General features: G+C 39.7%; 1 protein-coding gene across 2 annotated transcripts in view; it reads left to right on the top strand.

Annotated features, from left to right (window-relative positions):
- The first annotated feature begins 6,823 nt into the window (after positions 1–6,823).
- The window catches only part of LOC137290336 (multiple epidermal growth factor-like domains protein 10), a 71,244-nt gene continuing 50,978 nt past the window's right edge, over positions 6,824–27,089 (top strand). Inside the window, exons 1-3 of one of the 2 annotated variants that reach the window (XM_067821184.1) lie at positions 6,824–6,878; positions 15,567–15,782; positions 16,727–16,954. In XM_067821184.1, coding sequence (XP_067677285.1) covers positions 6,824–6,878; positions 15,567–15,782; positions 16,727–16,954 — 499 coding nt within the window. The remainder of the gene's footprint in view (positions 6,879–15,566; positions 15,783–16,726; positions 16,955–27,089) is intronic. The other variant, XM_067821185.1, reaches the window with a different exon arrangement.

The raw sequence follows: 27,089 nt of genomic DNA, 5'->3' as shown, positions 1-27,089 counted from the left end.
ATGAGGATTTATATAGCAAAAAGTCTTCTCTTGTTCCACCTCTTGGGCTCAGAATAAAGCCGTTTATTGCTGCTGCTGGTATTGAGCTGGACAATATAGCTCCCTTCCGTCTTCTTTCCTCTCCCCCTTGGCAGTTGGTTAAACCACAGGTTGATCTAACATTAACTAAATTTACAAAATCAGAAACGAATGAGTTACAGTATAAACAAGAATATAATCAATTGAAACATACATATAACAATTACAAATCCTTATTTACAGATGGGTCCAAGGACGGTGGCGCAGTTGCTTGTGCTACTGTCATTGGATTCAGAACAATATCTTCTAGATTACCAGACAATAGTTCTATTTTTACAGCAGGAGCAAAGGCCATATTAACAGCTCTTAAATATATTCAAAGACACCTGAAACGTAAACAGTATATAATATATTCCGACTCTCTTTCTTGCAAATTATCAACTCAAAATGAAAGTGTAATGAAAGTGAAAGTCATAATTGAAGATGAAGTCAAATGTCCACAAAACATGACCAGTCACTCTCTCTTCATTTCTTGCTCTGCAGTTCTTTAAACACACAAATATGTTCAACACACTTTGACCTTAACATGAAATATGAAAAAGTATTAATAAAGAGTGAGTGAGTTTAGTTTTACGCCGCACTCAGCAATATTCCAGCTATTTGGCGGCGGTCTGTAAATAATCCAGTCTGGACCAGACAATCCAGTGATCAACATCATGAACATCGATTTGCGCAATTGATAACCGATGACATGTGTCAATGAAGCCTGACCACGCTATCCCGTTCGTCGCCTCTTACGACAAGCACAGTTACCTTTTATGGCAAGCTTGGGTTGCTGAAGGACAGTTCTCGGGTCAGTAATAAAGAAATTGCTTTTTGAGAAACATTCAACGGAAATCTTGAAGGTCTATGAAGAAAATCCAGTGAATTTTGAGATATCTAGCTGACAGTCTTAACATACAGTCTAATATGCTGAAATCTTCAAAGTGTCACCGTGACCTTGAAAAGTATGTGAAGATCATCAAAATTGACTAGACCTTGCACCTTCCTCAGATGAAGCTTGGTGTTGGACATGAAGAAAATCTCTTTCAACGAAAAGTCAATACAGTTAAGCAAGACATGCCTGACTATGATTCTTTCTCCACAAGGGATATTTGTATGCAGAGAGGCAGTCGAATACTGTGTGAGTTAGTTACTATTTAGTGTCACATCCGCAATATTGTAGCGATATCGTGACGAGAACAATTCAATATATCAATATTAAAATAATTAAATTTAGAACGCACAAAAAAAAAACTTCTCGACTTTCAATGGTCCTAAATTAAAACTAGTACGATATGACAAAACTGAATTACTTTAGACAACAGTAAAATTATAATATTAAAAACGGTCCCTATATCACCACCAACTGATCACCATAATAGGATCATGGATACTTTCAGTACTTTTGCCTCATCTATGGCACCTACCTAGACGTATATCAACTCTTCAGCAGCTGGCGAGTGTAGTCAGATTTACCCAAACTTTTTCATTAAGACATACTAGACGTGTTCATATCACCTGACTATACTCAAGACGCAGGTCATCGTAACATTTACACGGTTGCTGTTGGTTACCTTGAATGGTCCTGGGAGATATACATTACCTGAGGTATGTAAATGACTTAAGACAGTAATACCCTTCCTGCTGTCAGTATTAGTGTGATATTGTGAAACCTTTGAGAAGAGCGAGCTGTTAGGCACAAAATACTTGTGTTCGACCTCTCCTAGGAGTTTGACATAAATCAGTGACAGTGTATATCTAATCACTGCAAAGAACTGAAGTGAGAGTTTTTCATGATCAGCCTCTTTAGTTGGCTTTACGTGACCACATATCACATTTGAGAATACGTTCTATACAGGATTACCGACACACTCAGTTACATCCAAAATACGAAGCTCTACCACCTTTGGGATCGTAGGATACTTGTTGTTTTCTAGTGGCTACATATCAGTACAATGGCCAGTGTCTAAAAAGATGGTGTAAATCCAACTAGGGTTCATGCAGGTTAACAAAAGTAATGTAAGTCCACTTATGGTCCCCAGTATGGCAATCATGATATGTTATGTTTTGCCCAAAGTCAGATATGAGTTTCAACTTCGCATGTTAGTTTCAATTTCAAACTGTGATTATCTAGCTGTTTTACTGTCCTTTGAGGACATGTTTTATAGTAAACACCTATTCTTTGTAATCATCAAATTTGTTCTTTCCATGACATCGCTGAACTATTACCTACACTGACGTTAAAAATAAACTCACTCAACATGCTAAGCAGTCCACTTTGATTCATCAAGTATGGACCACGATACAAAAATCGTCCAGCCACGCAGGTAACCATCCAAATAATCCACCTTGACCTCCCGATCCGTTGCCACATTTGATCAGATTAGGCACCTTCTCGTGGTGGGCGCTGGGTAACGCTAAGAGCTCGTCGACACCCCCGTTGTGGACCCGGGGGAATATTTGGTCCACCAACCCGTTTGCCAAGGTTACGGCCCTGTGTCGGTGGAGGAGGGGATCCAGGTGGTTGAGGGCAATAGGAGCAGGACCAGTGTTCCTGTTGGTCAGTACACCACTTTGGCCCTGACCTTGCCTAGACGGGTGGTTGAATGGGCCCGGTTCAACCAATCGGATAGCCATGGCAAAACCTGTGCATGGAGTATATATATATGTGTCATTGCATAAATTTTATTTGGACTTTTACTTTCGGTCTTGGCCTATTTGTTCATTCAGCTTTTCTGATTTTAAAATGCATTTTTGAAGTTCTGAACTTTTGCCTAGAGTCTTATGCCCAGACTCCAACAAAACAAACGTCCACTTGATATTGGCCCTGTGAAAGTGAAAAACGTCCACTTGATATTGTTGACTCTGACCATAGACCGTCTGCATCGATTGAGGTTTGGCCGCGTTTCATTGTGATTCAGACTCCCGATAAGACACCGTTAAAGTTAAACCCTTTCGCTGTATCTAAGGGTATTCAAGGTATTGCAGGGGATGTGAAGAACATAAGACGCCTACGTTCGGGTGCCCCGCTAGCCGAGTGCGGGAACAAGCAGCAAGCAACAAATCTGATGAACATTAAATCTTTCGTGGGTATTCCGGTCACGGTCTCTCCGCACAAAACCTTGAACACGGGTAAAGGTATCGTTAGAGATCGGGAGAAGTTGTTTGATGATATGTCGGACCTTGATATAGTATCAGAAATGAAGGATCAAGGTGTGCTCTATGGTAAGCGCTTTTCAACTCGGAGAAACAACGAAACCATCAAAACAAATACCTATCTGTTTACTTTTTCAACTCCAAATGCACCCAAATCAGTGAAGGCACGCTGCTGTAACACACAAGTTGACACCTACATCCCCAACCCCCGCAGGTGTTTTAAATGCCAGAAATATGGACACGGTGTAATTACTTGCACATTGTCTGTTGTGTGTGCTCACTGTGGTGAGAAGACACACACAACAGAAGCAAAGGGCTTGGCATGACCAGTCTTTTGGTTGAACCGGGCCCATTCATCAACCCGTCTAGGCGAAGTCAGGGCCAAAGTGGTGTATTGAGCAACAGGAACACAGTTGCAAGCTCCTTTTGCACTCAGCCACCAGGATCCCTTCCTCCGCCGACGCGGGCCGCAACCCACGGCAAACGGGTTGGTGGACCAAATATCCCCACGGGTCTACTACGGGGGTGTCGGCGAGCTCTTAGCGTTACCCAGCACCCACCACGAGGAGTTGGCTCGCCACGGGTGCCATTTGTGGTTGATTTTAATATTTCTTGTCGTTGGAAAAATATGCATAGTATTGAACGGCAACTGCAGCTCTGTTTAAACAAAATAGATAAATAGTGTCTTGAAAATGGTTTCAAATTTTCTAAATCAAAAACCAATCGTGTACACTTTTATATATAAATATAAACCCCATAAGGACCCAGACCTATTTCTAAGTGGTACCCTATCAATGTTGTCAAGGAAGCTAAGTTCTTGGGACTTATTTTTGGTTCACATTTGACCTTTTGCCCCATATTAAGCCCCTAAAAGCCAAATGCTTGAAGGCTCTCGATTTATTAAAGGTTGTTTCTAACTCAAAATGGGGAGGAGATAAGATTACCCTCCTTCACTTATATAGATCAAATCGTGCGATCGAAACTTGATAATGGTTCTATCATATATGTTGGAGCCTGTCAAAGCAAACCTAAATCTACTTGATTCTATCTATCACCAAGGCCTAAGACTTTGTCTTGGTTCTTTCAGAACCTCTCCTATTGACAGTCTTTATGTCGAAGCTGATGAGCCTTCTCTCAGCCAACGCCGTAAAAAGCTTTCTTTACATCAAAAAATAAGCTTCTAATAAATCACAAATCCTGCATTTACTTGTGTCTTTAACTCTCTTTATGAGGATTTGCATAACACAAAGTCTTCCCTTGTTCCGCCTCGTGGGCTCCGCATTAAGCCATTTTTGCTGCTTCTAGCATTGAGCTGGAAAATATAGCTGCTTCCCGTCTTCTTTCTTCTCCTCCTTGGCAGTAGGTTAGGCCACAAGTTGACGTAACATTTAAAAAAATCAGAAACGAACATATTACAGTATAAACAAGAATATAATCAATTAAAAACTAAATATAGCAATCATAAATCCTTATTTACAGATGGGTACAAGGACGGTGACGCAGTGGCTGGTGCCACTGTCATTGCATCCAGAACAATATCTTCTAGATTACCCGATAATAGTTCTATTTTTACAGCAGAAGCTAACGCCATATTAAAATCTCTTAAATATATTCAAAGACACCCTAAACGTAAACATAACATAATCTATCCCGGTTCTCTTTCTTGCCTTCAGGCTATTAAAAATATTCTTGTCAACATCCACTTTTAATAGAAATTATTGAATTGTATAATGATCTTGCCTCTGGCCAATACGACATCGTCTTCTGTTGGTTACCCAGCCATGTAGGATCTCTGGTAACACATTGGCTGAGATTGCTGCTAAAGCAGCGTTCAACAAATCTGTGACACCACTTCTTATACCTTGCAGTGATTACAAAGCTAGCATTAGAACTTACATCCTTGATCTGATACAAAAGAAGTGGGACACCCAAGTAGGTATCAATAAACTACGTGAAATGAAACCCTACATTGGTTATACCTACTTGGGTTGTCAGTCCAGATTTGAAGAGGTCATCATGCGACGATGTCGTATTGGCCATACAAGATATACCCATAACTACCTGTTAAAAGGTGAGGATCCTCCATTTTGTATCCCCTGTGAAGAGATACAGTCACGGTCAAGCATATTTTGCTTGACTGTGTTGAATTATTCATCACAAGGGATAGATATTTTAAAAAAAAAACATCAAGGATCTCTTTTGCTTCTCATTTGGTTATTGGAAATTGATTTTGGAGTTGAATTTTGAGTAATATGTTCTGTAAATAGATGTATTTTAAATATTGGTAGCTTAGATTAGTAACTTGAATTTTTAGTGGCTGTACCCTGAAAGGGGGTTGAAGTATTGTAAAATTATTGTCCTCCTGAGAGGGTACGTAAGTCCAAAAACATTTGATGTAAATTTAAGTCTACCAGTTTTTTAGTTATAGTATTAACGTTTTTTTTAATTTTGGCTAACTTTTCGTACAATCGCCAGCAGCTGAAGGGATGGTATAAATCCAACTTGGGTCCATGTAGGTAGCAAAGGTATTGTAAGTCCCAACGGTCCCTAGTGTGGTGATTTCCCTTCTGTTGTTGGCGATCTATAGTCTGTTTTTATATTGTATTGTCTCAATAGTAATATTAGTTTTAAGTTTCCATGCTAGTTTTAATTCAAATTGTGATATTCTAATTGTTTTACTGTCCTTTGTCGACAGGTTTTTATAATACTCATATATTCCATTTCAATGTTATGTTCCCGTCACGATATGGCTGAAATATTGACGATGTGGCGTTAAATATTAACTCACTCACTGATTTGATGAGATTGTCTAATTAAAACTAGAACTTTCGACTTATGCCACTCAAACTCATTACTTGTCCCAGCTATCTGAAAGCATTCGCTCCACATCGTGCTTGTTTTGCAAATAAGATATGTCATGCATGTTTTGTATATTCATGTAAACCGTTGAGTTCGCCAAGACGACTTATGCGTATTTCCAACTCTTGACTACCGAGAACTCAACACATCTGTTTTAACACATTCAGGTTACTGATACATACTGGCCAGTAAGAATTTCCTTTGAGTTCGGCACCATCCAAGAGTCGATCTTTCAATGTGCGTCCAAACGAAAGTCATGTGTGAATACATCGAACAGAATGTATATGTTTGCTGACAATCAAGTGATTGACTTCTTGAGAATCGACCTGCACAATCATGTTAGCGTCTTTTATGACATGTATAGGTCACAGAAGATCAGATCTTCACAGCTCACCGTGCACAAGCATCTTCTAACAACGAATGCAGACTATGTTGTCGCTCTGCAGCCACCTGGGTCATGACATGCGCATTATCGAGGATCCTTGCAACATTTATCCTGTTTAGGTTTAACTAACCCGTGTTTCTGGCGATGAAACATTGATGAGTTTGTTAACGATAATAGTTGCTACTCGTGGTAACATTCATTACTGTAGGCACACACAAGACCCATACTGAACGTCAGTGTTGTGTTGATATGAAATCTCTCTCTACCGAATTCCTTTTGCCCCATTAACTCTGTGTTTGTGTACACAGTTGCACAGGTTTGTAATCGAGATCAACTTCCTGGTCTGTGCATCACTGTGTGGCAATGGCTGTGCGTGATGGTGTTGTGATTTTTCTTGCCAGTTTCACACTTGTTACTGGTAAGTATATTCTTAGTATGTGTTTTAGCGCCAACTCAGGGCAGCAGAAACCTGTTGGTATCTCTAAACTGTGTGAGGACATGACGTTACTTACGAGTACTTATACTTCTAGAACGGCATAGACACCATAGTCATTCATGAATATTGGTACCTTAATATACCAGCATCGTTGTATTCATGTAAACCGTTCATTTCGACTTGTCAAGACGACTTAAGCATATTTCCATCTCTTGACTACCGAGAATTCAACACATCTGTTTTAACGCATTCAGGTAACTGATACATACTGACCAGTGAGGATTTCCTTTGAATTCGGTACCATCCAAGAGTCGATCTTTCAAAGTGCGTGCAAACAAAAGTCATGTGTTAATAAAACGAACAGAATGTATATGTTTCCTGACAGTCAAGTGATTGCCCTCATGAGAATCGACCTGTACAATCATGTTGGCTTCTTGATGACTTGTATAGGTCACAGAAGATCAGGTCTTCACGGCTCACCGTGCACAAGCATCTTCTAACAACGAATGCAGAAAATGTTCTCGCTCTGCAACCAGCTGGGTCGTGACATGCGCTCCTTGCAGCATTTATCCCGGTTAGGTATGACTAACCCGTGTGTCTGGGATGCCTTACCCGTAAATGGAAACATTGATGTGCATGCTCGGGTTCACCCTGACATAATAGCATCAATGAGTTTGTTAACGATAATAGTTGCTACTCGTGGTAACATTCATTACTGTAGGCAAACAAAAGAGCAAAACTGAGCGTCAGTGTTGTGTTGACATGAAATCTCACTCGAACGATATTCCCTTTTGTCCCATCCACTATATGTTTGTGTACACAGTTGAACTGGTTCGTAATCTATATCCCCTTCTTGGTCTGTGCGTCACTGTGTCGCAATGGCTGTGAGCGACTGTGTTGTGATTTTGCTTGCCAGTTTCACCCTCGTTACAGGTACATATTTTCTTAGTTTGTGTTTCAGCGCCAACTCAGGGTAACATAGACTTGGTATATCTAAACTGTGTGTGGACGTTATTTACGAGTACCTACACAGAACAGTACAGACAACATAACCGTTGATGAATATTGGTACCTTATTATACTACCATCGTTGTATCATGCCATCTACTAAATGATGTCATACTGAATCATGCCACCTGTGTAATGCAGAATAGTGACATGATCTCACCAATAGCTCTCAGTTTGACGATTTGAAAGGTTTCTATTAAGAATGTGGCCTGAAAGATAACTGACAAGACAAATCTTTTTCGCCGAGTGATTTGTGAGATCTGAAATCTCACATGAACGATAGTCTCTTTTGCCTCTTGAACAGATTTCTAATCTAGATCATCTTTCCGGTCTGTGGGACAGTGCACAGTGATAGCTGTGAGTGACGGTGTTGTGGCTTCGCTTGCCAGTTTCTGCCTCGTTACATAAAATGCTAGTATTTTCTTAGCATTGTGTTTCATTGGTAACTGTTGGTATTTCCAAACTGTGGCATCCGTTGTGAGCGACCTCCTCGTGGTGGGTGCTGGGTGACGCCAAGAGCTCGCAAACCCCGTGTGGACCCGGGTCAGCAAGGTCCATAGCACCCCATTGCTGGTCGCAAGGAGCGGCCGAATTGGACAACCCGTTTGCCGTGGGTTGCGTCCCGTGTCGGTGGAGGACGGGATCCTGGTGGTTGAGGGTAATCGGGCCTATAACCATGTTCTGTTTGCCTAACACACCACTTCGGCCCTTACTTCACCTAGACGGGTGGTTGAATGGGCCCGATGCAACCAATCGGCTGATCATGCCAAGCCCTGTGCATGGACTATATATATATGTCATTGCACAAATTCGATTTGGATTGACTTGACTAAATTCTTCATCGACATTTTCTGATTTTGAAATGCATTTTTGGCGTTCTGAACTTTACCTAGAGTCTTATGCCCAGAAGGCGGTGGCTCATGGACCAATCTGGTAGATTAATTATATATAATTCTTCTGCTGGAGTATATCATCCGGGTATCCTTGGTGCTGCAAGTTGGAGATCCACTTGGTTTTTAGCATTGTTCTTGTGATACTCCGTGGTGGGTGGTGAGCTCGGATGATGAACCATATTACACTAACCATGGCTAAAAAACCCCCAAAACAACAAACAAAACGTCCACTTGATATTGACTGTTGATACTGACCACAGACCATCTGCATTGATTGATTTCCTTGTAATTGAAATTCCTGACATGAAACCATTACAGTTGAACCCTTTTTGCAGTATCTAAGGGTATTCAAGGTATTGCTGGGGATGTTAAAAACATTAGACGCTTACGTTCGGGTGCCATGCTAGTTGAGTGCGAGAAAAAATAACTGTAAGTAACCAATCTCTATTGGTATTAAATCTTTCGTGGGCATTCCGGTCACGGTCTCTGCTCACAAAACCTTGATCACAAACAAAGGTACTGTCAGAGATCGTGATCGACTGTTTGCTGATATGTCAGATCAAGTGTGCTTTATATAAGTCAAGCGTTTTTCAACCCGGAAAAATAATGAAACTATCCAAACAAATACCGATTTGTTTTCTTTCTCGCCTCCAAATACTCCCAAGTCAGTAAAGACAGGTTATTGTAACATCCAAGTTGAAATATACATCCCCAACCCGCGCAGGTGTTTTAAATGCCAGAAATATGGACACGGTGTATCTACCTATACATTGTCTGTTGTCTGTGCTCACTGTGGTGAGAAGACACACACAACAGAAGATTGTGACAGAAATTTTAGAAAAATGCACCAACTGCTCAGGCGACCATTCATCTTCTTCGAAACAGTGTCCAATTTGGAAAGAGCAAATGGCTATTAACAGAATAAAGTTTACTCAAAATATCTCCTTTTCTGAGGCAAAAAACTGGTAAAGAGGTCTGATCGTCCAGAGAGTTATGCTACAGTAACAAAAACATTATCGGAATCTCCCTCTAAAATAACAAAATCATCCACAGGCTGCCAAACTACCTTGACATGGCTAAATTGCGACTTTCCACAGCCAGCTTTTGCTATATCATCACTGCGGAATCACTTCCTGGTACATCAAAGTCTTCTTCTGATCACAAATCATCATCAACTCAGTCACATTCAAAATCTCAATCGACAGCTGAGAGTCAACAAACTGGGAAAAGTAAACCGAAGCCAAAGCCTGATACTTCAAAACAACAAAGTAGCAGAGCTCCTAAAGGGTCACAAAATAAAATTCAATTGTTCAATAAATATTAGTCTCTTGAAGACATGGACATTTCTGAAAACGTCCATTCTAGGGCACATAGCTTGTCGCCCTCTAAAAGAGTGCGGGGTAGATCCCCATTAAATCCCCCCAAAAGATACTTTATTCCAATAATAGTGTACAGTGGAACTGCAGAGGATTGAGTATTAATTTACATGAATTGCAGCTATTAGTCCAAGATTTTACACCTTCAGCGTTGTGTCTCCAAGAGACATATTTAAAACAAACAGATACATTTGACCTTCGTCATTTTAATGCATACCATTGTTTTTCAAAGCCCTGTTTCACTTATTACTAATATGCAGGCTGTGGCAGTGAGAATTACTTTACATGCACGCTATGCTCTCTCTATATTAAGCCATCCACGATGACCTATGTGGAAGTGACCATTTTCATACTATATTCAAAGCTGTAAGTCCATCTGATGTTCCATCATCATCAAGGCGGAATCTTAAAAAGGCTAACTGGGCTTTATATGAAACACTGTGTGCTGAAAAACTTAAACCCGAACGTTTTAATTGACGTTCCTGGTGCTATTAAATGTTTTTCTGAGGAACTGAATTCCATAGCTGATGAGTGTATACCAAAGTCCTCTGCAGTTCCACATATTCGAAAACCATGGTTCAGCGATGAATGCAAACAAGCTAGGAAGGACGGTAAAGCACGCCGTACTTTTAAACAGAACAAACGCCAATCTTGGCAAAATTATGCATCCAAAATAAATTCGCGCACACCCATGTCCAAGGTATGGAACATGGTCCAGAAAATCAAAGGTAAAGGTACTAAATCTACAGTCTATCATCTTAAACATGGAGATCAATTACTTACTGATAAATCATATATTGCGAATAAACTGGGCAAAACTCTCGCTAAACATTCTTCCTCTTCTAATTATGTACCTAAATTTCAGCAATATCAAAAACAAGAAGAAAAGAAAATTATTAATTTCAATTCTGATCATGGGGAAGATTATAATGAAACGTTCTCTATTCATGAACTCCATACTGCTCTTGATCAAGCTCATGACACTGCTACAGGAGCTGATAACATACATTATCAACTCCTGAAGCACTGACCAGGATCCTGTTTTTGATGATATTTGGACTTCTGGGAAATTTCCTTCTTCATGGCGTGATGGTACAGTAGTACCAATACCTAAACCTGGACGTGAACATACGGATCCATCCAATTATCGTCCGATTTCATTAACTAGCTGTGTTTGCAAAACCATGGAATGCATGATAAATAATCGACTTGTTTAGTACTTGGAAACAAATAATCTCATAACAGATATACAATGTGGTTTCCGTAAAAGCAGAAGTATTGTCGATCACTTAGAGCGTTTGGAATCATTTGTGAAAAACGCGTTGATTAATAAACAACACGCTGCGACGTCGTTTGCCTGAATTCATAGCCAAATTTTAAATAACAGACAATGTCAAGTCCGTGTGGGTACTACCCTGTCTGATCATTACAATCAGGATCAGAGTGTTCTATAAGGCAGTATTTTGTCAGTGACACTTAGTATACAGATAAATAGTTTATCAAAAGTTTTAAACGATTCATTTGATGGATCGTTATTTGTGGATGATTTTAATATTTCTTGTAGTGGGAAAAATATGCATACTGTTGAACGGCAACTGCAGCTCTGTTTGAACAAAATAGATCAATGGTGTCTTGAAAATGGTTTTAAATTTTCTAAATCAAAAACCAATTGCATACATTTCTGCCGTACATATAAACCTCATAAAGACCCAGAACTATTTCTAAGTGGTACCCCTATCAAAGTTGTCAAGAAAGCTAAGTTCTTGGGATTTATTTATGATTCACATTTGACCTTTTTGCCCCATATTTAATCCTTAAAAGCCAAATGCTTGAAGGCACTCTATTTATTAAAGGTTGTTTCTAATTCAAATTGAGGAGGGGATCAGACTACCCTCCTTCACTTATATAGATCACTCATCCACTCAAAACTTCATCATGGTTCCATCGTATATGGTGGAGCCTGGAAAAGCAACCTGAAACTATTAGATTCTATCCATCACCAAGGTCTAAGACTTTGTCTTGGGTCTTCAGAACTTCACCTATTGACAGTCTCTACGTTGAGGCCGATGAATCATCTCTTACACAACTTCGTATTAAATTATCCTTACAATACATTACTAAATTACACTCTAATGAATCTAACCCTGCATATAACTGCGTGGTCAACCCACTTTATGAGAATTTGTACGACAAGAAGTCTTCTCTTGTTCCACCTGTAGGGCACAAAATTAAACCCTTTCTTCCTTCGGCCGTCATTGAGCTGGAAAACATAGCTCCCTCCCGTCTTCTTTCTTCTCCTCCTTGGCAGTTGCTTAAGCCACAAGATAACTTAACATGACCTACATTTAAAAAACCAGAAACGAATTAATTACAGTATAAACAAGAATATAGTCAATTGAAACATAAATATAGCAATAATAAATCCTTATTTACAGATGGGTACAAGGACGGTGGCGCGGCGGCTTGTGCCACTGTCATTGGATCCAGAAGAATATCTTCTAGATTACCAGATAATAGTTCTATTCTTACAGCAGAAGCTAACGCCATATTAACAGCTCTTAAATGTATTCAAAGACACTCTAAACGTAAACAATATATAATTTATTCCGACTCTCATTTTTGCCTTCAGGCTGTTAAAATGTTTCTTGTAAACATCCACTTTTAATAGAAATTATTGAATTGTATAATAATCTTGCTACTGGCCAATACAATATCATCTTCTGTTGGTTACCCAGCCACATAGGTATTTCCGGTAACGCAATGGCCGATCTTGCTGCCAAGGCAGCACTCAACAAATCTGTGACACCACTTCTTATTCCATGCTCTGATGATAAAGCTAGCATTAGAAATTACATCCGTGATCTGCTTGACTGTGCTGAATTCTCCATCACAAGGGATAACTGTTTTACAGTTAAAAGAATGAAGGATCTTTTTACCAGCGTTAATTCTCCTTGAATTATTGGTGTTTTAAAAGAATTGATTTTTTGGTTGAATTTTGAATATTATGTTGTGTAAATAGATGCATTTTAATGATTGGAAGTTTGGATTAGTAACTTGAATTGTTGGTGGCTGTACCCTCAAAGAGGGTTGAAGTATTGTAAAATTATTGTCCTCCTGAGAGGGTACGTAAGTCTACAAACATTCACAGTAAATATAAGTCTACCAGGTTTTTAATCGTAGTATTCATGTTATTTTAAGTTTGGCTAACTTTTCGTCCAATCGCCAGCAGCTGAAGTTATGGTGTAAATCCAACTGGGGTCCAAAGTTACTGTCTCCATGGTCCCTAGTGTGGTGATCTACCTTCTGTTGTTTGCGATCTATGGCCTGGTTTTATATGTATTGTCTCAATAGTGGTCTTAGCTTTAACTTTTCATGCTAGTTTTAATTGAAATTGTGATATTCTAGTTGTTTTACTGTTCTTCCTTGACAGAGTTTACCACATGCATATGTTTCATTTAAATGTTCCCGTCACGATATGGCTGAGATGTGACGTTACCTAGATATTGCTACGCACGCACGCACGCACGGACGGATGGATTGGGGCATGCATGCACGCATGTATGTATGCTCTACATTCTACTCCTCCGACTAGGTTCAGTCACGGTATTGCCGAAATATTGCCGATGTCACTTTATATCTCAACTCAATCACACTCACTCTTCTTTTGGAAATGAGGATTAACAGGGGACTGAAAATATTGGTAGACACTATGGAAATGGTGAAAGAAAATACACACAGTCATGCTTATGACGATTGCCAGTGCACATTGCCAGTGACGTCCTGAAAGTAACACAAGTAACCGTATTCGCCATGGAGTGTATCGATTAGTGTGTCCAAAATACAGGTGTTTACAAACATTTATCACTCGAGTCGTGTTTGTACTCACTCGTCAAAAGTCGGGTTAATTTGTTACCACCCGATATTACTTCCTGTTTAACTACATCGCCAGCCTTTCTCTTGCGTGAATGCGGCCATGATGGAATATTTTCTACATAATTATTTGTTTATTATACAGTGTTATCTTGGATATATCACAACAGTACCTGCAGGCTACATTATTTTGACTGTGTATATTTGTGAATGTAAAGAGTATCTGGAAAACGTTATAGACTGGAAGCTGTCAAAACCAGCATCTGTCCAATCCGGCAAGTTGTCAACACCGACATAAAATCTCTGTCCCGCCTGTGGTTTGTACATTTATTATCAGCTCTGCGAATCATATACCTTCTCTGGATTATTACTGGATTATTATTTTCAGTCTCGATGAGTGCCGTTTTAGACAGTTTCCACTGTGTGTATGCACACATGTGTGCAGAGAGGCAGTCGGATACTGTCAAAACCTACTTCATGTTACATTAGGATGTATTATGCACATATACCGATAGATATATTTATATAGCTTGACATTCCTCAAGAGGCATGTCACAAACATTCCCAACAACTGAGTCTCTTGAGAAACCAGTGTGGTTGTAGCCAGGGCATTTCATGCATCTTCCACCACCGTCACTTGGACCTCAGTAGAACTTACAAGAAATCACGTTGAATCAAGGTTGAAACAAAACGTTAACCTGCAACATGAAAGTAAAGGAATTGTGTTGTAGCAACTGAAATCTTTTTTTGTGATAGTGTGAAATCTAGCAAGCAGCATGGAAATTTGATACAATTAATTGTTGTATTTAAAGATACGTTTTCAAATCGTACCAATCGGTAAAAGGAAATACAAATAGCCGTACATAGTGACGAAGCAGAATACATTCATTGTCATTATTTATACAAATATCAGTACAATATAAAGTATTGACTATGACGTCAGGGGTGATTATATTCAAGTCGTTGTGAGTTTTTGGAAAACAGACCTCGGGTGAGAATGCAGAGTAATAGGAAAACGTATTTCAGATAACCAAGGCAAGAGTAAGGCGCGTTTTTGCATATAAAACAAACTGGTCTTAATTACAGGAAGTCACATTAGGTACTCCAGTGTGCCCATTCACTCCCTAATTCCGTACGTCGGTGTTATCTGTAGTTTACTGTTAAAAATCACGGATCACGTCCCGGACAGAAATGAAGCGACGTATACATCCATACATAAACAATGGTTTTCCTTAGATCACCGTAACAGGTAATTGGTGAGAAACGCCGTCGCAAAAGAGAAAAAAGGAAAGAAAAAAAACCCAAAAAAACAAATCAAAAACGGGGTTTGATTGATAGCAAACCAATGAAGATTTGATCACATCACAGCATGTTTGCAGAGATCACCATTTGCCCCAGATCTCTGTTCATAAGGGGACTAAAGTGTAAATAATATCATTAAAAACTGATGATGGGTATTTTGATGATGCGCTCATCACCAGCTGTTCTTACTGTATGCGTCGATTTCTATTCTTACTTGCCAGGTACTAGAACAAACGTTGCTGAGAGGAAACCAGCATGGATGAGTTCACACTTCGGCCGTAGTCATCCTGCCAGCAAAGCTGTAGACGGAGAAACAAGTGCAAACAAGGATGAATACATAGTCCACACTACAACAAATCGATCTAGCGCCTGGTGGAAGGTGGATCTGCAGACATTTGTACAGTCAGCTCAGGTTATCCTGTACTTCAGAACAAACTGTACGTATAGACAAATAATTTACAGGTTTCATATGATTCAGAATCACAATATAAAATGCCAACTGAAGACCATATACTGACCTTTTACTGGATCAATTCATTGAAATCTACCTTGCTAAAGTCAGTGTGTTAAAGCCAAATGCGAGGTTGAATCTCGTTTCAATTCAGGCCATAAGCCATCATCATGCGGTTATGATGTTTACTTTTCTCAAATGCTGATTTTCTTTTGCGGTTTATATATTTCTCAAAAAGGCATAACGACTTTACGACCAAATCTTTCATTGAAGATGATCTAAATATATATATCGGCAGACATACATTCAAAGTTTACAATAACGTTAACGCTTTGCTGTTATTTTGTTCATTGTTTAGCATTCGGCAAGTATTAACTCACTCATGTTATAGTCATTTAAAGATGTCTACACCATAATTAAGTAAGGAGACGGTACACAGTGTGCATCAGCTGTCAAATCAAGGCCACGACATGTCCGATTTAGATGTCAATATATATATTTGTTGGCTCGCTTCGTTGCGATGTGGGTCTGTGGGGTAGCCTAATGGTCAAAGCGTTGGCTCCTCTGGTTCAATTCCTCACATGGGTACAGTGACTAAAGCCTATTTCTGGTGTCTTAAAACACGAAGCCAGTTATTCTTTTACCGTCTTTCTTTTGCCAAGTGACATTTAACATACATCTGGATACCCTGTCTCAAACTGGTTACCCGATGGCATACGTTTCTGCAGAACAGAAAAGACAGTGAAGACATTTCTGAAACACTGGGAATAATCAAGGGTACATAGGAACCAGATCTCTACAATGTGACGTAAGGGCATGTCGTAATCGGACGCAATGTTTCGTTAATGTCACTCAAACCTAGCATTCCTGGTCATGTATTTTTTTTATTGAGACGTCCTTCATTGAGTTCTCTATCTTTGCTTGTTTCAGACAAGTATAGACGTAATGGTGTGCACCTGTACACATCCGGGGCAAATTCATCTGAGCCTAAAGAAGGGAATCTATGCCACACCGTAACAGGGCGTCCTAACGGAACAGACATCGATGATGTACTTAATGTGACCTGTCCTGGGACCTGGCGCTACCTGACTGTCTACACAGATACTGACAATGATGGAGATGGTCCTATATTGGACTTTGCGGAAGTGCAGGTGTGGAGTAAGTATTGTACGTAAAGTGATAAATATATTGATGAAATCTTTCTGCACACCATCTCACAATATCTAGACATTTAAAAAAAGGACTGTTAATACATCTCTCTATTCTAAACCTATATGGCATGCCTTCATATACGCATGAGCATTCATTAAGCACCGCCCATTTACATGCTATAAGATTGTGTTTAACACAAGACATTGGTCATTCATGATATGGAAACGAAACACATGGTTATAAGTTCGTTAACTGAACGATCTGAAGTGGCAATCCATCAACTACCAACACTGCTGCTACTTTCGTCTGCAACTTATCGACGGTCATGTGGGGGCACTAAAACGTTATAGTAATCATGTCCAAAACTAAGGTCACACGTACAGACAAGTTCTGGGGTCCAACATACAGAAAGTTCTCAAAAAAAACGTTCACTGTTCAATCCTAAGCCAACAGTAATGGTGACAGCAGTATTTAGTGTGTCCTCCTCTCGCACGGATAACTGCTGCAACCATCCTCCTCATGCTCGGAAACAAACGAATGCGCATCATTGGAATCCTCTGCCATTTGCGATAAAGGGCCTGGACTAATTCCTGTAGATTTTGAGCAGGTGGGTCCCTTACTTGAACTTGACGCCTCAGATGGTCCCATAAATGCTCATTTGGGTTGAGATCAGGCCAAGGGCTTCTCGCAGGCTAGGGTAATCTGTCCACTGTGTTGATCAGCAAGTATGCGATAATAGCTCTGGAACGATGGGACCTGGCATTATCGTCCATAAATACTGGCGGACTGGCGAAGGGGTAGTTATCAGATGCAGGACAACAGCAGCTTCCAGTACTTCCTGATGGTATCTCTCACCATTGAGTGTCCCTTAAATGGTGATAATATTCAGCTTACAGTCATAGGAGATACACTCCCACACCATTGCAGAGCCACCGACAAAGGGATCTTCCTCTGTTGATAAACCTCATTACTCCATCTCAAAACTCGCCAGCGGCCATCAGTAACACGAAGAAGAAAGCGGCATTCATCGGACCAATGGATCCTGCGCCATGTCCTCAGATTGAGGTTTGCCGTTGATTACAACAAGCCAAACGTTGAGCCTGGTGTCTATCAGTGAGTAAGGGACGTCTGATTGGACGACGTACACGGAGCCCAGCGGACCTGAGCCTCCTTCGGATGGTACTAGTTGAGAGAGGACCACCCACTCTCTATTGTTCTCTGAGATCTGAGTCTTTCTCGGCCTTCCTGATCGTGGACGATCCTTGGCGTAACCAGTAGCCGCATGTTTCCTTACAAGGCGACTAATGACAGTGTGATTGATGTTCTATCTGGACCCAATGCTGCAGCAGGACAAACCAGATTCATGCATACCAATAATCTGCCATCTGGTATGTCCAGAAAAGCTACGCCTCGGCATGTCCAAAAAGTTCTATTTCAGTACTGTTCACTTTTTGATTCGTCGATAAGAAAGCAATGAAAATACTTCATTTCACCCTTTTTATACCCTGCAGTCTCTTGTACCATGACAGAACTTATCATGAAAAATATGCATTTTAGTTAGCACGTGAATTTAATGCTACGTGCATGCGTGTTTGGATATAACTGGTTGACTTCTCTGTTTTGATCCCTGTTTGTTACAATCGACAGTTATTTTTGGTGGTGCTTAATTAATGCTCATGTATATATATAGACGTCATCACACAGATGACTTGAAGAAAATAAGCTAACTGTGCATGTACTTGTACAAAAAACAATTACATTTGTTTTCAATACGAGTTACATAGTATTCAACGTAGTCACCGAGAGTTGTGATGTGGTTCATTGCCAAACCAGTACCACGGTGACTTCAGTACCATATTTGAATTAGACATGAATGACCTTTAACCATGTGTCCGGATCGCATAGATGACATTACACTTACTCTTGGGAAATACCATGGGCTGGACTTTCAGTTTCGGTATCAAAGTGTATATTTTACTGCAAGATATACTTACATCACACCGCATCACGACTGACACATTGTGGCAGTATGTAAACTATTCAGACTGTCAAAAGATCATTGAACCAGAAAGTCAAACTTATAAACTCTGCTTTTGAAAAATAACTACTGATCTAAAACGACCCAGAACCGTCCTGGAATGTTCAACCTTTCGCTGTTGCAGGATTCGTTGTCTTTTCCACATCGTTTTAAAAGTGTGACATTGTTGTGTTCACTACGTACTTATCACCAAAGACAAATGACTCAAACAAACATTTATAAACATGTATTAAAAGCCGTTTATTGACATCATAATCGTGCTGTCATTTTGGAGAAACTTAGACTCACTGTGATATGTTTTACAACTGATACAATGCTATGCATTGTATTGTATGTATACACATTGCCACGGCCTCACTTTCATATGTTTTATCTCCTTTTACACGTATCATTGCATTATTGCTATTCAATATGTTATCTAGTCTGTGTGGGGAAAAAGTACGGTCCAAGTTGTGCCCAAAACTGCGACTCCAGACATTGCAAGGTATTCTCTTCTGCCTGTGACCATATTACTGGAACCTGCCCTGCTGGTGGATGTCAGGACGGATGGATGGGCGTGGACTGCTCCAGAGGTAATGCAGTGTCCTTTCACGGTGCATTGTTCTTTCACGGTGCTGAAAAACTTAAAAAGAACTTAGTCTCAGCAGATGCATAGAACTTAATAAGACACAAATTGGGCTTTTGTGGCGATCATAATGACAATATACGAAAACATCTGGTAAATATGAATGTACTTGCAAGATGACAGGGACACGTTTATGAAAATATTTTGTAAATTAAAACAGAACAAAGCATGCATACCTGGACCTTTACTGGCGAGACAGATACACATGGGTCCGGTCCGAGCAACCTGCCAGTCAATTTTATTTTTACTGTGATAGTTTTTCTTCAAACTTCACCAAATAGGTTGTGCAACAAATAGTTGCCATGGCCGCTATAGTAACGAGGGTAACTTAAAAATGAACTACTGTTATTTCACACCTCAATGTCGATTTTATCACTGTACTTGGAATACGAGGACGAATACATTTTTCAACAATTTCTGCAGTGTCTAGACCTAAACACATGCGTTCAACTGTCCTGATGTTTCAAAAACAGCTGCCATGTTGTGTCCTGTGTCAGCATACCATTACAATACTCACAATATCTGATCCGGCATTCGAAAAGAATGGCGAGGTAGCCCAAGTAACGTAATCATACGGCTGGTGTGTTTTTCAGTACCTAGAAAAATATTTCTTGCAGCAGTATGGTAAAAGACACTTTTGATATGACGTGTCAGTGAACCTAAGCGATTTTAAATGTGTGTTGAAAGCTTGATTTACTACCCCACCTCAGTTCAGGCACCTTCCATGCTGCATGAATGTAATGTTAAATACTAATTTTACTTCATGCATCAATATTTTGAGGTTTATTAACATGATTTATTTAACATTATGGTAACACTCCCTCCAGCCGTCGTGTTAGAATATGTTATATCATATTGTGTAAGAAAATAAATTGAATTTCGTAGTAAACAATTAATCGTTGTAGTAGTTATTCTCTAGTAATGAATGTATGAATAATAATATGTAGCTTTTGATTCCAATACCAACCATGTCATTCGTGATAAAGTGAACTTACGATATACAGAAACTGATATATAATTTTCACACCATATTAGGCACATATGGCACCCGTGAACGGCCACCTCCTCGTGGTGGGTGCTGGGTCACGCCAAGAGCCGTTCAAACCCCCGTGTGGACCCGGGTCAACTAGGTCCATAGCACCCCATTGCTGGTCGCAAGGAGTGACCGAATTGGGCAACCTGTTTGCCGTGGGTTGCGTCCCGTGTCGGTGGAGGACGGTAGTCTGGTGGTTGAGGGCAGTAGGAGCCTGAACCGTGTTACTGCTGCTCAACACACCACTTTGGCCCTTACTTCACCTAGACGGGTGGTAGAATCGGCCCGATTCTATCAATCGGCTGGTCACGCCAAGCCCTGTGTATGGACTTGTATGTCATTACACACATTTAATTTGCAAATGTTTTACTTTTGGACTTGGTACATTTGTTTATATCAAATGTTCGCGATTTTTCACACTGATGTTTTGAACTTTGCCTAGAGTCTTATGCCCAGCAGGCGGTGGCTCATGGGCCAATCTGGTGGATTAGCTATTTATAACTCTTCTGCTGGAGTATATCATCCGAGTATCCTTGGTGCTGCAAGTTGGAGACCCACTTGTTATTAGCATTGTCCTTGTGATACTCCGTGGTGGGTGGGGAGCTCGGATGATGAACCTTAAAGCACTAGCCATGGCTTACGAAACCCGTGTCACCAAGAAAAAACGTCCTCTTGACACAGAACCTGATATTAATGAACTCAGACCCTCCACATCTATTGACCATTGGCCACGTTTCATAGTAGTTGAGACCGTTGACAAGACACCCCTGGAGCTGAACCCTTTTGCCATTTCAAAAGGCATACAAGGCATAGCAGGAGATGTTAAAAACGTTAGACGTTTGCGTTCAGGGTCTCTTCTCATTGAATGCAGTAAGAGACAACAAGCAACTAATCTCCTGTCAACTAAATCTTTTGTCGGCATTCCCGTATCAGTCTCAGCCCACCGAACACTTAACACCAGCAAAGGCATATTGAGAGACCGAGACTGCCTTTTTGCTGATATGCTGGAGATTGATATTGCCTCAGAAATGAAGGAACAAGGTGTGCTATATGTAAAACCCGGAAAAACAATGAGATCCAACAAACAAACACATATTTGTTCTCTTTTTCTACTCCGACTGCTCCCACATCAATAAAGGCTGGTTACTGTCAACTCAAAGTGGAAACGTACATTCCAAATCCATTGAGATGCTTCAAGTGCCAAAAGTATGGGCATGGCGTAAATACTTGCACATTGTCTGTTGTGTGCGCTCACTGTGGTGAGAAAACACACACAACAGAAGATTGTGACAGTGATTTTAAAAAATGCACCAACTGCTCAGGTGACCATTCATCTTCATCGAAACAGTGTCCAATATGGAGAGAGCAAATGGAAATAAACAGAATAAAGTATACCCAAAACATCTCTTTTTCTGAAGCAAAAAAACTGGTGAAGAGATCTGATCTTCCAGAAAGTTATGCTACAGTAGCAAACGCATCATCTGTGCGCAGCTCTAAAATAACAAAGTCATCTACAAGCTGCCAAACTACCTTGACTTGGGTCAACAGTGACTCTCCACAACTTCTATACCCAGCTATGTCATCACAGACTAAAGAATCACTTCCTGGAACATCAAAGTCTTCTTCTGATCATAAATCATCTTCGGAGTCACGCACTGTGTCTCAATCTACAACTGATAGACAACAAACTGCTAAAGGTAAATCTAAGCCTAAGCCTGATGTTTCAAAACAACAAAGTGGCAGAGCTCCCAAGGGGTCACAAAATAAAGTTCAATTGTTTAATAAATACGGGTCTCTTGAAGACATGGACGTTTCTGAAAACGTCCATTCTAGGGCACATAGCTTGTCGCCCTCCAAAAGAGTGCGGGGTAGATCCCCAATAAATCCCCCCAAAAGATAGTTTATTCCAATAATATTGTACAGTGGAACTGCAGAGGATTGAGGACTAATTTACATGAATTACAGCTATTAGTCCAAGATTTCACACCTTCAGCGATATGTCGCCAAGAGACATGTTTAAAACAAACAGATACATTTGACCTTCGTCATTTTAATGCATATCATTCTTTTTCACATCCGGGTGATAGAGCTACTGGCGGGTCATCCGTTTTAGTCAGACAAAACGTTATTCAAAGCCCTGTTTCACTTAATACTAATATGCAGGCTGTTGCAGTGAGAATTACCTTGCACGTAGCGTTTACGCTATGCTCTCTTTATATTTCGCCGTCTTCGACGTTCACTAAAACTGATCTTCAAGCTCTATATGACCAATTCCCGAAGCCCTGTGTTATAATGGGAGATTTAAATGGACACAACCCACTCTGGGGTAGTGTAAATACAAACCCTAGAGGTAAATTGTTGGAGGACTTTTGTTCTGACAATGACTTATGTATTTATAATGATGGTTCCAACACATATTTACACCCTGGTACAGGGACGTATTCTGCTCTCGACTTGTCATTGGCAAATTCCGAACTATTAAATGAATTCGAATGGTCAGTCCACGATGACCTCTGTGGAAGTGACCATTTTCCTACTATATTAAAAGCTGTAACTCCATCTGACGTTCCTCCATCATCAAGGCGGAATTTTAAAAAGGATAACTGGGCTTTATATGGAACACTGTGTGCTGAAAAACATAAACCCGAACGTTTTATTGACGTTCCTGATGCTATCAAATGTTTTTCTGATGAACTGAATTCCATAGCTGATGAGTGTATACCAAAGTCCTCTGCAGTTCCACACATAAGAAAACCATGGTTCAACGATGAGTGCAAACAAGCTAGGAAGGCAAGGAAAAAAGCAGAACATTATTTCCGTCGCCATCCTATGGTGCATAATTTAAACAAATTTAAGATTTTAAATGCTAAAGCACGGCGTACTTTTAAACAGAACAAACGCCAATCTTGGAAAAATTATGTATCCAAAATAAATTCTCGGACACCCATGTCCAAGGTATGGAACATGGTCCAGAAAATCAAAGGTAAAGGTACTAAATCTACTGTCCATCATCTTAAACATGGAGATCAATTGCTTACTGATAAATCAGATATTGCTAATAAACTGGGTGAAACCCTTGCTAAACACTCTTCCTCTTCAAATTATGTACCTAAATTCCAGCAATATCAAAAACAACAAGAAAAGAAAACTATTAATTTCAATTCTGATAATAGGGAAGATTATAATGAAACGTTTTCTACTCATGAACTCCATACTGCTCTTGATCAAGCTCATGACACTGCTACAGGAGCTGATAACATACATTATCAACTCCTGAAGCACTTACCAGAATCCTGCCTAGAAACGCTTCTCAATATTTTTGATGATATTTGGACATCGGGTAACTTTCCTCCGTCATGGCGTGACGCCATAGTAGTACCAATACCTAAACCTGGACGTGATCATACGGATCCGTCCAATTATCGACCTATTTCACTAACTAGCTGTGTTTGTAAGACCATGGAACGCATGATAAATAATCGACTTGTTTGGTACTTGGAAACAAATAATCTTATCACAGATATACAGTGTGGTTTCCGTGAAAACAGAAGTACTGTCGATCACTTAGTGCGTTTAGAATCATTTGTTAAAAACGCACTAATTAATAAACAACATGCTGTGTCTATCTTTTTTGATCTTGAAAAAGCATATGACACAACCTGGAAACATGGTATTTTGAGGGATTTACATGACTTTGGTTTGCGAGGTCGTTTGCCTGAATTTATTGCCAACTTTTTAAATGACAGACAATTCCAGGTCCGTGTTGGTTCTACCCTGTCTGATCATTACAGTCAGGATCAGGGTGTTCCACAAGGCAGTATTTTATCTGTCACTCTTTTTAGCATCAAGATCAACAGTTTATCAAAAGTTTTAAACGATTCAATTGATGGATCGCTTTTCGTGGATGATTTTAATATTTCTTGCCGAGGTAAAAATATGCATACTATTGAACGGCAACTGCAGTTGTGTTTAAACAAAATAAATAAATGGTGTCTTGAAAACGGCTTCAAATTTTCGAAGTCCAAAACTAATTGTATACATTTTTGCAGAACATATAAGCCACATAAGGACCCAGAACTATCTCTAGATGGCACTCCCATCAAAGTTGTAAAGGAGGCCAAATTTTTGGAATTAATTTTTGACTCGCATTTAACGTTTCTACCACATATCAAATCCCTCAAAACTAAATGCCTGAAGGCACTTGACTTGTTGAAAGTCGTTTCAAATTCTAAATGGGGAGGGGACCAAGCTACCCTCCTGCAACTTTATCGATCACTGATCCGGTCAAAACTTGATTATGGCTCCATTGTATATGGTGGAGCCTGTAAAAGCAACCTGAAACTTTTAGATTCTGTTCACCATCAAGGTCTAAGACTTTGTCTTGGCTCCTTTCGAACTTCACCTGTTGACAGCCTGTACGTTGAGGCCGATGAGCCATCTCTTGAGCAGCGACGTATCAAATTAGCTTTACAGTATGTAACAAAATTATATTCCAGTGAGTCAAACCCTGCATATAATTGTGTTTTCAGTCCTCTGTGTGAGGACTTATACAATATGAAATCTTCGCTTGTACCGCCTCTTGGTTTAAGAATTAAACCATTTCTTGCTGCTGCCGGCATTGAGCTGGAAAATATAGCTCCTTCCCGTCTTCTCTCTTCTCCTCCTTGGCAGTTGGTTAGGCCCCAAGTGGACCTAACACTGACAAAGTTTAAAAAATCAGAAACTAATGAATTACAGTATAAACAAGAATATAATGAATTGAAACATAAATATAGCAATTATAAATCCTTATTTACAGATGGGTCCAAGGACGGTGGCGCAGTAGTTTGTGCCACTGTCATTGGATCCAGAACAATATCTTCTAGATTACCAGACAACAGTTCTATTTTTACCGCTGAGGCTAACGCCATATTAACAGCTCTTAAATATATTCAAAGACGCCATAAACATAAACCATATATAATCTATTCCGACTCTCTTTCTTGCCTTCAGGCTATTAAAAATCTTTCTTGTAAACATCCACTTTTAATAGAAATTATTGAATTATATAATGATCTTGCTACTGGCCAATACGACATCGTCTTCTGTTGGTTACCCAGCCACGTTGGCATTTCAGGTAACGCAATGGCCGATCTTGCTGCTAAGGCAGCACTCAGCAAATCTGTGACACCACTTCGTATTCCTTATTCTGACTACAAAGCTAGCATTAGAGCTTACACTCGTGATCTGATGCAGAAGAAGTGGGACACCCAAGTAGGTATAAATAAACTACATGAAATAAAACCCTACATTGGTTATACATACTTGGGTTGTCAGTCCAGATTTGAAGAAGTCATTTTGCGACGATGTCGTATTGGTCATACAAGATACACTCATGCATACCTTTTAAAAGGTGAGGATCCTCCGTTTTGTATCCCTTGTGATGAGAGAGTCACGGTCAAGCATATTCTGCTTGACTGTGTTGAATTCTCCATCACAAGGGATAAATTTTTCAATGTCAAAACTATCAAGGACCTTTTTAGCACTGTTAGTTGTCATTTAATCATTGGTTTTTTAAAAGAAATTGATTTTTTGGTGGAATTTTGAAAATTATGTTGTGTAAATAGATGCATTCTAATGATTGGTAGTTTGAATTAGTAACTTGAATCGTTGGTGGCTGTACCCTCAAAGGGGGTTGAAGTATTGTAAAATTATTGTCCTCCTGAGAGGGAACGTAAGTCCACAAACATTCACAGTAAATTTAAGTCTACCAGGATTTTAATCGTAGCATTCATGTTCTTTTAATTTCGGCTAGCTTTTCATAAAATCGCCAGCAGCTGAAGGGACGGTGTAAATCCAACTAGGGACCATGCAGGTAGCAAAGGTACTGTAAGTCCCCATGGTTCCTAGTGTGGTGATCTACCTTCTGTTGTTGGCGATCTATAGTCTGCTTTTATATTGTATTGTCTAAATAGTGCTACTAGTTTTAACTTTCCATGCTAGTTTTAATTGAAATGGTGATATTCTAGTTGTTTTACTGTCCTTCGTTGACGGGTTTTTATGATTTATATATGCTCTTTTTCATTGTTGAATGTTCTCGTCACGATATGGCTGAGATATTGCCGATGTGACGTTAAGTATTAACTCACTCACTCACTTAAGTCACATATTCTTTAAGCCACGTGTTTAGGTAAGTTGTTTAACACGATAAATTTTACTTATATTAATGCAAAATGTACGGTTTCTTTACATATGTGGGATCTAGCACGGATTAAGTCAAACCATCCTCATGCTCTTTGAGGTATTAACATATGGTGATAATCACATTCACCTATGACATGTTGACCTGCTTCTTCTAACTGAAATTTCTTACTATAATCTGAAAATAGCATGTTAGGTATACAGCTAAATAAAAGTCATTGATATATATGTAGTTCACTGTACATTAGTAGAGCTTGATTCAAGC

The sequence above is a fragment of the Haliotis asinina genome, chromosome 7 (assembly GCF_037392515.1).
Source record: "Haliotis asinina isolate JCU_RB_2024 chromosome 7, JCU_Hal_asi_v2, whole genome shotgun sequence".
In the NCBI taxonomy this organism is placed as follows: domain Eukaryota; kingdom Metazoa; phylum Mollusca; class Gastropoda; order Lepetellida; family Haliotidae; genus Haliotis; species Haliotis asinina.
This window is presented reverse-complemented; position numbering and strand designations above follow the sequence as displayed.